Source organism: Haliaeetus albicilla, chromosome Z (assembly GCF_947461875.1).
Source record: "Haliaeetus albicilla chromosome Z, bHalAlb1.1, whole genome shotgun sequence".
Classification (NCBI taxonomy): Eukaryota; Metazoa; Chordata; class Aves; order Accipitriformes; family Accipitridae; genus Haliaeetus; species Haliaeetus albicilla.
The window spans coordinates 13059905-13075511 of record NC_091516.1 but is presented as its reverse complement, the minus strand read 5'-3'; the positions used below and the strand labels follow the sequence as shown (position 1 = coordinate 13075511).

At 42.1% G+C, this 15607-nt stretch overlaps 1 protein-coding gene and 1 pseudogene across 5 annotated transcripts in view; both read right to left on the bottom strand.

Moving 5' to 3' along the window:
* Nucleotides 1–1187: 1187 nt before the first annotated feature.
* On the bottom strand, nucleotides 1188–5478 carry LOC138683813 (uncharacterized; annotated as a pseudogene).
* Nucleotides 1414–15607, bottom strand: part of LHFPL2 (LHFPL tetraspan subfamily member 2) — a 126628-nt gene continuing 112434 nt past the window's right edge. For all 5 annotated transcript variants that reach the window (XM_069775957.1, XM_069775959.1, XM_069775958.1 and 2 more), the window contains one exon: nucleotides 1414–5784. In XM_069775957.1, the coding sequence (XP_069632058.1) occupies nucleotides 5528–5784 (257 nt within the window). In that variant the 3' untranslated portion in view covers nucleotides 1414–5527. The remainder of the gene's footprint in view (nucleotides 5785–15607) is intronic.

Genomic DNA, 15607 nt, shown 5'->3' with positions numbered 1-15607 from the left:
GCTCTGCCACTGCTTCAGCCGACAGTGCTGCAAGTAGATTTTTACAATGTTTATAGCCTAATTAAACAGTCTTTATCATCTGAGCTGTAGTCAACTGCATGCATGCCAAAGCATGCATTGCTGTTTTGCAGTGGAGGGCTGTTGTCTTTGCTATGCGTGTGTTTTTAGTGTTCTAGAGAAAAAAGTGGGTATCCTGTATTGGGCAGTGGGGTCATACTTTTTGTCCAAGGTAAGAGAGCAATTGGAAGCGGTCAGAATAATGTGATTAAATTTGGAATTATTTTTTCTTTACTGATCCCACTGCATCTGAATGATACCTGAAGCTGGTTAGGGACACCGATTCCTACGCTCTCAGCATTCCACTGATAGGAAGATACCAAAAATTAAATAAAAGGCATATGTTTGAAAACAAACTTTCAGTCAATCACAGGAGCAAGACAATGTCTTTATATTCCTGTCCCTCTGATATTAATACTACATATTCACTTTATCATTGCATCACCATTCTAAACCTAGCTGGAGCTTGGGGAGGAAGTTACTAGAACACAGAAATCTGTAATAATTCACACATTAGAGAATTGAACTCTATGTTGCCTACTGCCAACTCCATTAACCTTACTGAAAAAGGGAGGTAATAACTTTAGCTATACAAATCAGTACTTTGTAATTTCTTTCAGCAGTATCTAGTATTTGCAGAATAACTGCTGTATCTATATCTGCTTTGAAATCCATAAAGGTGACTAATGTGGTGGTGCATTGAGTGGCACCTGTCCCCTAACGTCTTCTGGGCTGTAGGTTTCTAAATGTTCCAGGTTTTAATCAAGAGCTACTTCTTGGGAGTTCAGAAACTGTTAGAAGTGTAATTAAACTAAGTGCAATTAGTTATATGTAAATTTAATAGAAATGGACCATAGCAACTATGAGATAAAAGTGACATCATGACTTTTCTTTAAAGTACTGAAAGCCTTACTCCTAGTTCTGCCGTAAATTTACTTAGAGAGCAATATGTAACCTCTTTCTAGTGTTTGTCAAGTCACAGGTGAAAGGTAAGACACCTTATGGCAAACACCATTTTAAAAGTCCATGTGATTAAGCACTATCTGTTTTACAACATTTGGTACCCCTTTTCATGAGAAAGGAACTGCAGTGCTTTACTTGCAAAATGAGGAACATGTGTCAGACATCTATTCAATTAGAAAGTTTCTTTCATGCAACTGTATTGTATAACACACAGCTACAATTTCAGATTACATACATTTTGATCAGTAAGTGGTAATAATTGTTAGTCAGATGGAAATCTGAAACACAACATCAGTGGGCTGGGATCTTAAATGCTATTAAAGCTACAATTAAAGCTACCTTGCTGTTGCTCAGCTTGTCCACTACATTTGAATTAAGGTAGTCAGACTCCTGTTAAAGTTTGAAAACTCACATTTTAATTGAAATTTAGATTAAAAACAACACATTAGGTACATCATTCATGCTAACAAATGTACATAGTGGTGACTCAAGAACAGAAAAACAGTACCACAAATAAACCATGGCTCAAAATCTACTCTAGCTGGATTGCCACAGCTGCTCTTCTTATACAAAGCGGCTGTGGTCTATGCCTTGCTGCCATGCTCTGCTTTTGTTGGGCTCTGTCCTTTCCTTGAGGTAGGCACCAGCGCCCACCACTTTCAAGGAAGACTTGAACTCCTCTCCGTTTAGCACTAGGACGTGAGATACTCTGATGTGGGTTAACAATGCAAAATGGAAATGATTTGGCTGAAAAAAAATCTCAGAATCCAGAGAGCTTTATTGAGTAAAATAGATACAATGGTGATATAGACAAACCAGAAATAGCTCAGTAGCAATGTTTTTTGCAGTGCTACATTATAAATAAAGCACATGAAGAAACCTTGCTGAGCCTTTTTGGCTTTTAGATTGTATGTTACCAGAGATGGACACTGCTTCATATTTGAATTGCCTGTATGACATAGCTCAGTACTTCAAATCAATCTGGGTAAGATTTTTGTTAGATCTTTAAGCTGCTGTTGCTGCTGTTACTGCTGTTGTGTTAATCATCTTCAAAATCAGTGATTCTATTGCATTACTCTAGGCTTTAGTTTGTCCACACCACCAAAACTCCAGCCCCTTCTTCCCTGGGACGTCCCTTTTCAAATATCTTGTTTAAAAGCAAAAACGAAGGGAAAAAAAACCACAACAAAACCCACTCCTGGTATTGCACATCTCACACAAGTTTGTGTATATATATATATATATATTTTTTTTTTTTAAATATGCTACAATTTTAAGAATAAAAAGGCCTATGGCACTTTACAGAATACAAGTTTACGAAGTAGATAGATAAAACCACAGATGTTTGAAGAATTCTTCAATACCACAAAAACAAAGTTAAACTGAACTAATCGGCACACAGGTTTTAAAGAATCCACAGCAAATTCTTCTAGATCCTATGCAGTACATGTACATTAAGAAGCAGTTACAATCCGCAGCCCCCTCATGAAATTAATTAAATTAGCTTTAGGCTGATTTCTCTTTTTTATTTTTTTTGCAAAATATCCTTGAAAGCTTCTGCTGAGGTGAACTTCAGGAACAACTTTAAACAGCTGTCAAATTTAATGAGTGCATCCTACACCTGAAAACCTCATTCAGGAAAAAAAAAAAAAAAAAAAATCTGCAATACATACCATCTTATCACTTGCTAGAAAAACAGAACCCTGAGAAAAGAAATTCTGATTTTTTTTTTCTGTATTTCTTCCCAGCCTGTCTTCTGTCTGTGCTATGTGATGAACATGGATATTCTTGCAAGTTACATTGATTATATTGTTGCAGAGCAAGTTGATAGTATACCAGCAACAAGCAGAAAAGCTGGTTCTTCTTGGTTACAAAGGCAAACAAAAGCAAAACATGCCACTGAAAATACCTCCTTTGTGATTAAAAACTGCACTACTAAAATTTTTTAAGTGTTCTGTACATCACAGCAGATGGTCAGCTAGTAATGTAAATGAAGCGTGGTCATTGTTTACTTCTAAGCCAAAGTAGCGTATGCCCTCTACACCTTTTGGAAGAACTGACTTTATTCTCACTAATCAAGTGCCCAAGCCAAAGCAGCATTTGTCACCCTAATACAGTGTCAAGATTTGTTGGCAGTGGTGACATGGACATTGGATTGCTACCCACCTAAGAAAAGCTAAAACTAAATCTATTTAATCATTCATTTTTAGCTGATTTATAGTCTACTCTTATTCTTCCTAGCCCCCCCGCCCTGCTTCCAGTTGCACTGGCGAGGTGGTGGGCCAGCCTCTGTGGCTCATGCTGCAGCACCGGGGCTTGGGAGGAAGGTCGGCAGGATTGTTGCAGCTGCCTCGCCACTGCACTGGACCCGAGGTGCAAGCCGAGGGCACGCCTGTCAGATGGTATGTTTGTGCGTATGGGAAAAAAAACAGGAGGAAAACGCAGGTGTGGACAGGACATGCTGGCTGTGATTTTTGTCCTCAGACACCATGTTGTGCTAGTAGTTTTGATTTGCTAAAGTCTTGCTTTGTGCAGGCAGTTGGCAGAAATGGTTCTAGACCATAGCTTTTGGGTTTTTTTAAAATTAAATACTTAAGAAAAGTGAATTACCCGTTTTAAACTAGAATACGGTGGACGTGGGTTGCAGGAGCAGTCAAACGTAAGAAGATTAAACCAATCCCTTTTTAATATCGGCAGAAGTTGACCTTGTTTGTTGCACAGCAGCTCAGCGATCACCTCTGTATCTATCTGGCGTGTGGCTTGAAGGTGCCCTGCACATGGGCAGGCGCAGGCTGGGAGCTGGGCCTGGCCCGCTCCACAGATCGGCTGGGCCGAGGCAGTGTCCGAGCTGCACGGCAGGCACTGGAGGGGTGCTCCAGCACCGCGACTGCTAGTGTTCATCTGTGCTGGAGGCTGGCCCTGGGCTTGCGGTCGTGACCGCTGAACAGCTCTTGTATTGCAAATGACTTGAGCAGTGTATTGAAATTGCTATCTACCTGTACAGTAACAATGATTTTTTAATACCTACAAATAAAAAATGCCACGCTTCAAGGGACTGACCAGGCATAAACAAGAATCTCTGCTCCATATTATACAGTGAAGTGATGGAGAGTAACACCATCATTAGACGATGTCAAACTACCAAGAAGGAAGAAAAGGAGTCTAAAATTCACTTAGTATTTCATTAGAACTACTTCTCAGATTAATTATCCCCAATGCTCCTATGGCACAGTTGCATCATTCCTTTGTTTTTTAAAATACCTTCTAAATTTGTTCTCAGAAGTAGTTCTAGTAAGTGACGCAACACCACAAGCAGCACAACAAACTGCCTTTGAGAAAGGAATGTCATTTGTGGCAAAGTCTGTTTTATTTCTGCTGATTTAATGGGAAAAGGGCCCATACTATGTTCAGTTTAAAAAAAAGGAAAAAGTCTTCCCAGCCATGTAGAATTTGGCAAGACTTCCTGAAAAATTTAAATTTCTTAAGGACTCATGTGGCTGTGGGTCATGAGACTGACTGATCTGTAGACTACAAATGAGGTTTCACTGGCAAGAGAAAGATTAATACTGGTGGAGTCCAACATGTGATCTACATTTGTAAGAGAGACTACAGCACAGGCCAGGCTGTTGGCATTCACAAGATAATGCCCAGCTGTGCTGTGGGGAATTGTCATCTGCTTAGGATTTCAGGAGTTTTAAAGTCTGTAGAAATATTTCTAACAATGGTTTCTTCAAACAATCTTATCCGAATCAGGTGAAAGCCAGTGTAACAACAGCTCCTCTATCTAGTCAATGGAAATAAAATCATTTGCCTGCTAAGTAACAAGTGGCATACCCCTTGCACTATAGGTTTCAAGTCAAGAAACCTGGCAAGGACTCAGCTTTTTAAATGCTTAAAGTTTGGTGTAAACTGCGTCACATCAGCTTTGCTATCTCCAACATATACTTACTATCTGAGAAGGCACTGTACTTTAAGGAAGTTCAGTATCAAAAAGCACCTCAATAAAAATTATGGTACCAAACCAGGTGGTGGTGAAATACTCACAGGTGAGGGGAGCCCTTGGAAACAAAGCCTAATTAAAATAGGCTTCTCTTGTGTAAGAAAAAAGAATAATAATGTGCTGGCTTTTATTATTTTAAATCCAAATTCTTCAAAGTGACCAAGGTGGGTAAGGCAATCTGATCAATCAGAATTTGTCAGTTATAACAACAACATTCCTGCTATATACACAAGATTCCTCAACCTCCCCAGTCAGATTAATATATTCCACTGTGTCCTGATCATAGAGTGAAACTAAAAAAATCCCCAAGTATTTACATTCTGCTTTCTTGGGATCCTTTCTGTGATCCTCATTGCCCAGCGAAGAAGAAAGACCATTTCAGTAGTTCAGGGCTGGAATGCATGGGGCTTAATCACACAAATGGTAGAAACAGGTAGGCAGATCTGCTTGTCCAGACAATGGAAAGCAGATTAAGACCCATGCATTGGTATTTTTTCCCCACTGGAGTTAAAGGAGACAGATAAGGTTTTTTCCTTCTTCTATTTCTTCTTGCACTTTGTCACTGGATGTGGCTATTTCAGCTTGCGCCGAGAAGACTGCACAGATGAATGTCAGAATAGTGCCACCAATAGCTGTGTAGAAAGCCCAGCCCAAGGAGCAGTCTCCAAGTTTGTAAGCAGAAGCATAAGGTCCACAATAGCTTATTGCTTTCTGGCATCCCCAACCTGCAGGGTAAAGTATCAAGCCTAAGATAAGGAAGAGGCCTAGAAATAAAAACAGAAAGAAGTTTAACAAATTATCAGTTTAACACCAAACACAACACATAGTAATGGTTATCATGGTCACTACTCACTCCTAAGTACCAGGATTAGGAGAAGATGACTCTTCCTCATCCATCCAATCTCCTTTACTGATTTTTCCCTAGTATATATTGTGCAGTGTTTTATCTAAACTTGCAGCTATCCTGTGGTTTTTCTTGTCACAGCCTTGTTTCATATGATAATGGCCTAGTTCCTAATTTTAATCTCTCTATTCCTTCTACATCCTGTGTTTTCACACATTACTGCTGGGTATACAGAGCTTGCAAAACATTCGAGCATCTCTACCTACTGTTTATACTTGCACTTTTCAAATACTTTGGAAAGTTTGCATCCACTTTTGAGTTTGTGTTTAGCTAGCCCTCATTAAGCTTTTATTTAGTAATTCATCATAAACATTGTTGCCTTTTTTTCTTCTGGATTTTTCCTACATTGATTTTCTTTCCTGGGAAAAAAACCATAAATCTCACACTGCATCTGCTTATTTGGCCACATTAGGACACAGTAGAAAAATAATACTGCCAGTTCAGTAAGCTGCTTTCATAATGAAGGGATTCTGGAGTTGGCCACAAACAAACAGATTTAAGTGCCCACAGCCAGTGCATAGGTAACGCAGCGATCCTCCAAAGAGGCAATTGGCTGCTGCAGAAGAAAAGCACATCTCTAGTGATGCTGGAGCAAAAGCCTCAACTCCCCATCTTGCTAAACTGCCTGAACACCCTGCTGTACCTCAGGCTGGAAGTAAAAAGCTCAGGACTAGATGTTTTGCCCATGTGATTGTCTCTCTTATTCACAGTTTTCTCTCCTATGAGGACCAGTCTTTATCTAAGCAGTGAAGGGCTTTATTAAGGAAATTAAGAGTCACATCCCAGCACACATGATGTATCTCTGCACAAAGATGAGAGATTTAATCAAAATGCCTAATAGGTTAGTGGCTACTGTGTTCTTTTACAGGCCCTGCTAAAAAAATCACAGTGAGTTAAAAACAGATGTCCCTCCTACAACATATGTAGGAAGGAGCTGAACATCAGGACAGCTCAATAGGTATCAAAATTTGCTTTCTGTTTTCTTTAAAATTTTACTCAGAAGAACAGGAAGAGTTACAAAAAACAGGTTTTGCTTAAACACAACCAGTTTATCCAGAAAATGAATACAGCCTTCCAGATCCCATAAATAGTACCGATTTATTTGTCCTGCACTGTAAAGCCCTTTATTCAACCTGGCACCTTGACAAAAATAGCTGGTAAAGGTGCTGCCACCTTCTAGAAGTGGGCTCAAAATTGTACTTTTTAAGTGTGGTGCTGGTTCATCCATTAGATTTCATCTAATCCCAAAATTTCTACCAAGTAATAAAATGCAGAACAGTCCTCTTTTCTTTCCTATACTAAGAGATTACCAAGAACAGCTGTGAAGACTTGTTCACATCTTCTTCAATTCCGTTAAGACTAGCCTATTCTGCAGTACATTAGGTTTCCTTAATTGTTTGTTCAAAGACATTCAGCCAGATGCAGGAAAACTTTCTCACCGAGAAAGAAAAGCTGGGCTCTAGCTAGTAAGCAGTTAATATACACAAAATGTAAAAACCATCATCCAACTGTCTAAAATTAATGTCTATGAATGCCAGATATTTCACAAAAGAAAGTCCTTTCTCCAGCATTTTTGTAATGATGACGCAGCACCATGGGCATGAATGAACTAAATGTCATTATTCTTTGGGGCGGCAAAATCCATTAACGAGTGATATCTGTTCTCTGTGAAGGGATTTCATCATTGCTTACATTTAAGAACCAATGACAAATTTTATGCAGTGTTTCCTGGCTGATTAGCCAAATGACATTAAGTATAAAGTATTGCTTTATCTTGGACAGACCTGGATAAGCTGTGCTTTCATCCTGCTGAGCCCTGCAGCCATTTCAGACTAAACACCGGCAGTTCCTTCTCCTCTATTAATCACTAGTTTCCTGTTCTGCATAACCGGCATGACTACACTATGTATTTTTCTGACTGTACATTGGTATGGGCCAGTTGCCATTTTCTCTAATGATCACAAGCCCTTTTGCTAGTTAAAAATCACCATCACCAAATTAAGAAGCCAAATCTGAAATGCCAATGTAACTGCTGCCAACAAGGAAGTTTTTAAAGTTTACCACTCCATCACTCACAAACCTAGAGAACCTGTGTTTATCAGCAAACCTGGCTTATGGCTGAGTCACAAACAGGACTAAGAAGCTACATCCATCTCTTTTTACCAGAACTAGAGCACTGAACAACTCCTGAAAGCTACTGGTTCATGGTATGTATGCCCCAAGCTGAAAAGCCGTTATCCAAAACTCAGCCCCCCAAAAGGCTGCAGCACTGCTGTCAAGTGTAGTCATGAGGACTTTAAATCTTCTTTTTTTAAGGACAGAAAATTCCTGGAGAAATACTGACTACAGCCCATAATTTGATAAACTACAGCTGTTTTTTCACAGATGAAAACAACATTTGGAGAAAAGTCTTAACTATGGACTTGAATACGGTCAGACTCTCACCTGATTTTTCCTTCAGATAGCTAACTTGGTGAATCCTATACAGGCCTAGCATAACAAAAGAAAAAAAAAAAGTAATGTTTTCAGTACACCAGACCTACCTTCTACTACTCCATTTCAGTGCAGAACAGAAAGCTTCTCAGGACATTTGTTAGTTTTTGTAGCTTGTAGTTTTGTACTTAGCCATAAGTACAAAGCTCAATTTTGTGTTGTATCATTTTATGTCAGCATGATCTGATAAAGCAACAATTATCTCCTATAGCCAGTTTGCCTGGAGACTTATCTGGCAGGAGGACAGTAAATATTAATGATAGAGATTTCTTTTTCTTAATAAATCAGTTTTTGCTCTTGTCCCAGTGTCTTTGAAGAGAAGCCAATCTTCAAGAGAACAGAGAACAAAAATCGAGTGCTCTGTCTGAAGAAAAGTTTTCTGCAATGAATTGTTTCAGTTCTTTGCGCTGACGTACAGTGAATGAGAGTTTTAATTCACAGCCAATCTACCTGTGGAATTACTGCTGTTTGTTCCCCCTGCTGGGAGGAACAAATTCTTTTTGAAAACATTACAAGCAGTTTTCCACTGGTCCTCTACAGGCTCACAAAGCTCAGGCTTGCTCTGTTCTAGCTTTAGCCCCCTCTCTGAGCACAGCTGCACTGCTGGGAGTGCAGTTTCCTGTACACATACTCTTGTTCCTGCTTCTTAATTAGCTCTATCCCACTTCTTTAAATCAGTATGATAATTTTTCATAATTACATTTTCCTTTTTGTTAGTTGTTGCCAGCTCTCGGTTACCCTTCCTCTTAGGATTCCTTGAAACAGAGGTCTGAAAGAATGCTACACAATGTTGCCAGATGCCTAGGAATGACAACAGAAAACTATTTATGTGACTTTTTTATCCACAGACCTCATCTAAAAGTCTTTGGTATAAGTCTGCCAGCAGAGAACATTTTCCCTTCTTTCAGTGAAGGCCATTTGCCCACATAACATTTTATTATCAGTCCCTAATTATCTGCTTTCAAAAAGAAGCCTTAAGAAATACAGATTTTCAATGAGATTTAGATTTTATTGGGCTTATTAGACTAAAATATATTTCCTGATTACAACACAGACAGCCTACTAAACATCAGCTCTTCTATATTCAAATGATGTAAAAGCAACTCCTCCGAAAGCACCAAAGCAAAACATTACAGAATGCTGTGAAGTATCAATATAAATATAGCAGACTGCACTGCTGTGCAACCGTGTTTCTGAAGACAGTTCAGTAATGCTTTGTCTATAGGAGAAGCCTTTTTGTATTTGTGCACCAAGAACTTTTCCCCTTTTAAGGGCCTGGAACTGCAGCAAGCAATTGCTCCTCCTGGTTTTTATACACTGCAGGAGTGCTGCCAGGCTAACATCTTGGAAAACCAGCAGACCAGTCTACCGTTATGGGCATTTGTATGTCACATTATGGGCTGGGGTCAGATCTGAGTAAAAGCTTTTTCATTCTATCCTTGGAAACAACCCTCGAGACAGGGGTTAGGCAGATGCTTGTTTAGCTAAGTAAAGGCATGCTATTTAGTTTTGACAGTCTCCTGTGCAGCTGCTGTTGTGCCATATTAAACAACAGCACATACTAACAAAGCCAATTTCCATTGCAAAGCCTGAAACTATCTTCTCATTTCCTAGCAAAATAGCAAAAAAAAAGCTTTTAAATGCTGTTGAAGAAACAGGAAATTAAGCAGCTGTGATCAATGAGGTGGCACTGCAACAGGCTCCCATGGAGCAGCACAACCGAGCGACATTTTAACAGAGAAAGAGAAGAAGTGTAAAGGCGGGGATTGCACACCACCACACAGGCAGTGCAGGCAGGTCGCTTCCTCAGTGGCAGTGATCCTGATCGTTTTCTTCTGCACAAACACAGGAGATTAACGCTCAGCCCAAGGACACTGCATCAGACAGGCAAAATAACCCTGCCTTTATTGCTTCTGTTTCCAAATGTGTCAATATACTACCTGAACAATTTCATGTGTAAAATATTTATACAAATTTACTATGCTAGCTTAACCCAAGGAGGCCTTCATATATGCAAACTTTCCCTGACAAACCCCTACCCAGCAGGAATACTACCAGGTCACCATTTGCATGCTTTTGACTGCTTCATCTACCAACAGACAACCAAAACGACGACCTCCTACTCAGCAGCTGTATAACAGACACCTTCAGCCCTGTGAAATGATTCAGTAATCCCATTTTAATCAGATGAGAGCTAACGAGGTGGTCTCAGCACTCCACACTGGCTATAGGAAAAGGGTGAGGGCAGAGATGCTGAAGGGAGCACAGGTTACAGTACCTGCAGCACAGGGCCCCAGACCTGCCTCTGCAGCTGCTTTCCCTCCCCCTGCATGACTGCCAGACCCACCCAACACAAGCAGCTGACCAAAGGCAAGAAGGTCTTTGCCCCAAAAGAAGAGGGAGACTCTGCAAGCATCTGTATACCTGGATTCAGGATACCTGGGATACCCTAACTTGAGGCAGGAGAATGAACTGTTTAAAACTATAACCAGGTGGCTCAAATCCTGCACAGATATCTTTTTCCCTTTAAACTTGTCTCAGGATCATATAAGGTTAAGCAGTTACCAGAAGAAAAAGGCAGTTCCCTAACCACTGCCTTCCCCAAGCTGAGAAAGAGGATAGGATCCCTACTCTTTTCAACAGTAAATTAACTATACCATTTGCTCATGCATCTCTTCCCATTTATTAAGCAAATCAAAGATGCTCATTCATAACCAAACCTATGCAGACTTCTGATGGCATTACTGATGTTGGGGGGTGGAAACAGGGACAGGAATACAGTGCAGGGGGCTACTGGCAGGACACTCAACTGTTACATATATTTTGCTACCTACATGAAAAGCCAAAAAAAAGTCAGTTTATCAGCTTGATGTGGGTTGCTTTGGCAGAATGACATCACATGGGGGATTCAGGGTTTGCTTTTTTTGGTATCAGTGTGATCTAACTGCCTGGACTTCTTTGTAACAAAGCATGAACCTGCAGAGTCCTCTTTTTAGGAGAGGGGAGGACAAATTTGCCATTAGCTTTTAATAATTTTTATGTATGTGCTGAGAGTCCCCATTAGTTGGGAGGGAAGGAAATGCAGAGACTCTGAGTAAGATCAGTCCCAAGCACTGAATGACACCGCTGCCTCTTTGCTGGCTGTCAGCTACGTGGAGTCATGTCACCACACTACAGGGCCTCCTGTGTGGCAGACGCTAACCCTGCAATTAAGTCAAGATAAAGCCCCTTATAGGGGAAAAGCCAAATGTTTACAAGTTTTCAGCAATGCAGAGGTAACCAAAATCTGTCCACTCATAGGGCCACTGCTCAGGCACAGCTGTGACGGCTGGTCACTCTCACATTTTACCTTAAAAGCCAATGAAGCATTGAATATTTTTAATCTAGGATGGCCCAATAAAAGGCTTGAAGCTGCTAAATGAGAAACTCAATTGTGGATGGAGGAAACTCAATTCAGGAGGTTCCTGAGTCAGGGAAGGAAATACCAGGCCATGTCAATTATTCTGTCCATGAAAGAAACAGAGGAGAAGACCCAGTATGTTTCACACTACTCACCATAACCTTTTCCACTGCTGTTCGACCAGTGACCACCATGCCCTTCAAACCATCAGTTGCTTATGCTACATTGGCAGAAAGGAAATGAAAACCACCACCTTCCAACCACAGCTCTATAAGGGAGGCCAAAGCAACAACCTGCCTCAGCTTAAGCAAAGAGGTAAAAGGGCTGCAAGCCATCTTTTTCATGGCATTACAATCCCTCAATACTGATCCCACAGCACAAACAAGACCGCAGGGCTGCAGGGGAACTAAGGCTCAGCAAGAAGGAAAAGGTGAAGGGGGACGCAGGAAGGGGACAATTTTGGGTGGCTTCATGGATCATACAGCAGCACAGTGGGGGTCATCTGCATTGGGGAAGGTAGCAAAACTCAAACCCACAGATTTCCTTCACCACCACACCAAGTGCACCGAAGACAGGAGCTAAGCATAAGTTATCCCCCCATCTTGAAAGAGCCACTTTCATCTTTTTTCTTGCATTTGAGTGAAAACACAGCATTTGTTGAGTTTAAATATTCTCCTAGCGTTTGCATCCCATGCACAAACAGCACCAGTCTTGGGTCTGAGGCCTGGAAGCAAAAATCCAGTGGAAAGGGAGCCCTGCTACCCTCCCGCTATCCCCCTGGCCTCTTGGGGGGCAACCAGCAGTCTCTTACCCCACATCGCCAGGGCAGGGGTGTAAAGAAGTTCTTAGCGTCTCACCTACACCAGTGGAGATAAGGATCCTCAGTGTGCACAGGTGCCACAGTAAAACATTTCTCAGCGGTTAGCATGAGCGTCTCACACTGAGCACTGCTTGATGGAGGAGATTTATGCTTGCTGAGAAAATCAGCTGCCAAACATGATCACTGAAAACCTGAAATTTTTGTTTATTTTCCTATTCTACTTAAAATCTGCTGGGTGTCTACTGGTTCCAATGTGGCCACCTTGGTAGTGCAGGAGATAAGCTGACCACCAAATCTAACAAAACACTGAAATCTTCGCTTTATTTCTTTGAAGTTATTAATACTCTCCCTCAGGCTCAATAGCAATTTAGCACTTGAACTCAATTTTCCTTCCCTGGCATATTCCAACACAGCAGTCCCCTGCACTTGAACTTACAGCAGCCAAGTGTGTATTAGATGTCGTGTTGGCATTTGGCCATATAGGTTACAGGAAGCACTATACCGCAGACAGCAAAAGCAGTTCAGACTGTCAGGATTTCCACTGGACACCCCCCCCCCCGCCTTTATTTCTTTCTTCCCACCCCAAGAATTCAGAATTCTGGCATCAGAAAAGAAAAACTCTGAGCTGAATCCAAGAGGAAATATGCTTTTTGAAAAATGCATGCTCTGCGTTTTACAAAGACAAACAAGAAGCTTCCTTGCCTTCGAGGGCAAAACCACTCTTGCTCTGCTCTCCTACTACTGCCTGGGCTCCCCAGCTGAGCAACAGCTTCCATTGCCCGCAGGCAGCAACATGAGTTCACAAGGTGCTTTCTTCCTTGCTCGGCAGTTTGGCTCTTTCTCAGACAAAACAATGGTTTTTTACAGCATGCTGCTGCCTACAATTGAATAACTAAATTATTCTGCAGCCATCATAACCTTTCACGTCATGCTCTGAGCATCAAAGAGCTCTAGCAGCCTCATGCCCCCTCCACAGCAGCTTGCTTCTCCTTCTGTGTTTTCTCCCCTCTCCTAGGAAAGTCCTGGCCGACATCCCGCTTCCTCCTCAGCTTCCTCCTCTGCAACTCCCAATAGCCTCCTCACCTTCCAGCAGTGAGAAGCGTGCAGCCGCACAACTCCACGTACCACGAGCCCACCCTGCACAGCCGGATCCTACTTCATACACCCCCACAAGCAGCTCCCGATCTCTTCCCCTTCAGATGGTTCCCATCACGCTCTGCTCAGGCCATCTTCCTAATCACCCAGCCTCCCAAATGGAAATGATGACCAGTAAGTATAACATACTGAACTATTTCTTAGTGCAAGAGATGTAAAACTCTTCCAGCAGCAAAGATAGACTGTTACAGACACAGCTGGCTTCACACTGTGTTTCACCTCTTCATTTTAGAAAACTGTGGAGAATTGTACTTGCACTTGACGGTAAAGCTGCACTCCTGGAACTGAACTGTTGCCCAGGTACTGCAGTAGTTTCTGATGGAGGAAGCCCCCGCAAGATACCACAGCACAGGGAACAGGAGAAGACATGAACAGTAATAAAGGGGAAAAAAATAAGAAATCATGGAAAGGACAGAAGAATGAATGCAGGAGAGCTTGTGAGATACGTGAAAAGAAAAAGTGCCATGGAAGAGACTTCACTGCTTCGGACTGAGCCGGACAAGTGCCAGGGGAAGAAAACAGCCTCCCAAACCCTGGAAAGGAAGAAGGCGGGTCATCCCCCAGCAATGCTGGAGGAGAAACTGCTAGGGTGAGGGAGGGAAGCCCAGACCTGCAGCATCTGGGCCCAAGCAGACAAGACTCCAACAAAGTGGCTGGGGGACCCTAACGCTCCCAGCCCACCTGGAGCAGCCTTTGAAGACACAAACCTCTGCTTCATCTGACTGGACTCATATCTGTTGAAGGTGTAACTGCCAGCAGCCCAGCCTGCTAAGCCACACGATGGCAAAATGAAGCCATGCATTCACCTGACCAAACCAGAGACACCCCTTGGTGTGTGGCTGGGACACAGCTGGTCTCCTGACTGATGCAACCCAATATTTACATGCTCTTTTGTTTCGTGCTTCTGTCAGAAACCTGTTTAGTCAAGCCCCATTTGAGCCAGGAGACAGCAGACCGTGAACAGAGAAAGTGGTGAGAAGGGGGTGACCCACGAGAGGCCTCCCAGATGAAGCCATCAGCACTCCGGAAAGAGTTCAGAGAAGAGGAGCTATTTTATCCCCTTTTGATAAATCAACCTAGCAATGCAGCCCCACTCCAGCATGGCCAAGCAGGAGTAACAGAAGCTGAACTCCCAAACGCAGCTGCCTTCCTGACACGCCAGCACCCTTTCCCCTCTGCTCTCCCCAAAGCCTTCCCAGGCACGTGATGGCATAGATCCCCACAAGGAAACACAGAGGCCTGCTCAAGTTTTGCGGCTGAGATAATATATGCGCTGCTAATTTAGCTTCCGCCTCCTGCCGCGTGGTCAGGGTGTGGACCACCTGCAAGTCAGGCAGCTGCTGGCTGTGGGGGCCAGCTCTGCTCGGCTGTGCCCTTAGAGGTTGAAAAAAAAAAGCCAAGCAAAGTTGCTGATGATGAACTTTATGAAGCAAACTGTGTCAAGAGCCAGTAGCCAAACCTGGTTTAGGCTCTGTACTAAGTTGCCCCCCACCCTCCTTCGAGGACAGGTTATGTTTAGATTATATTACTTAGCACCAAAGTAAAGTACCCACGCTCAAATAAGGTTTGTAAACACATATACAACTACCTTATATACATACCAATATATGTCAATAGGGGATCGCCAATTATTTACTTCCTGTAACTAGATGATTACTGTGAAAATCTCCTTTGAATTGGTTTTTAACAGCTACCATATAATAACATGCTGCCTCTTCTATCCACTGCATTTCAAGTGATTCACAGACTGTAAATATAGAATACTTTCCCCAAAAAGACATTCAAATGAAAGTCTGCCTGGTCTACTTGCTGCTG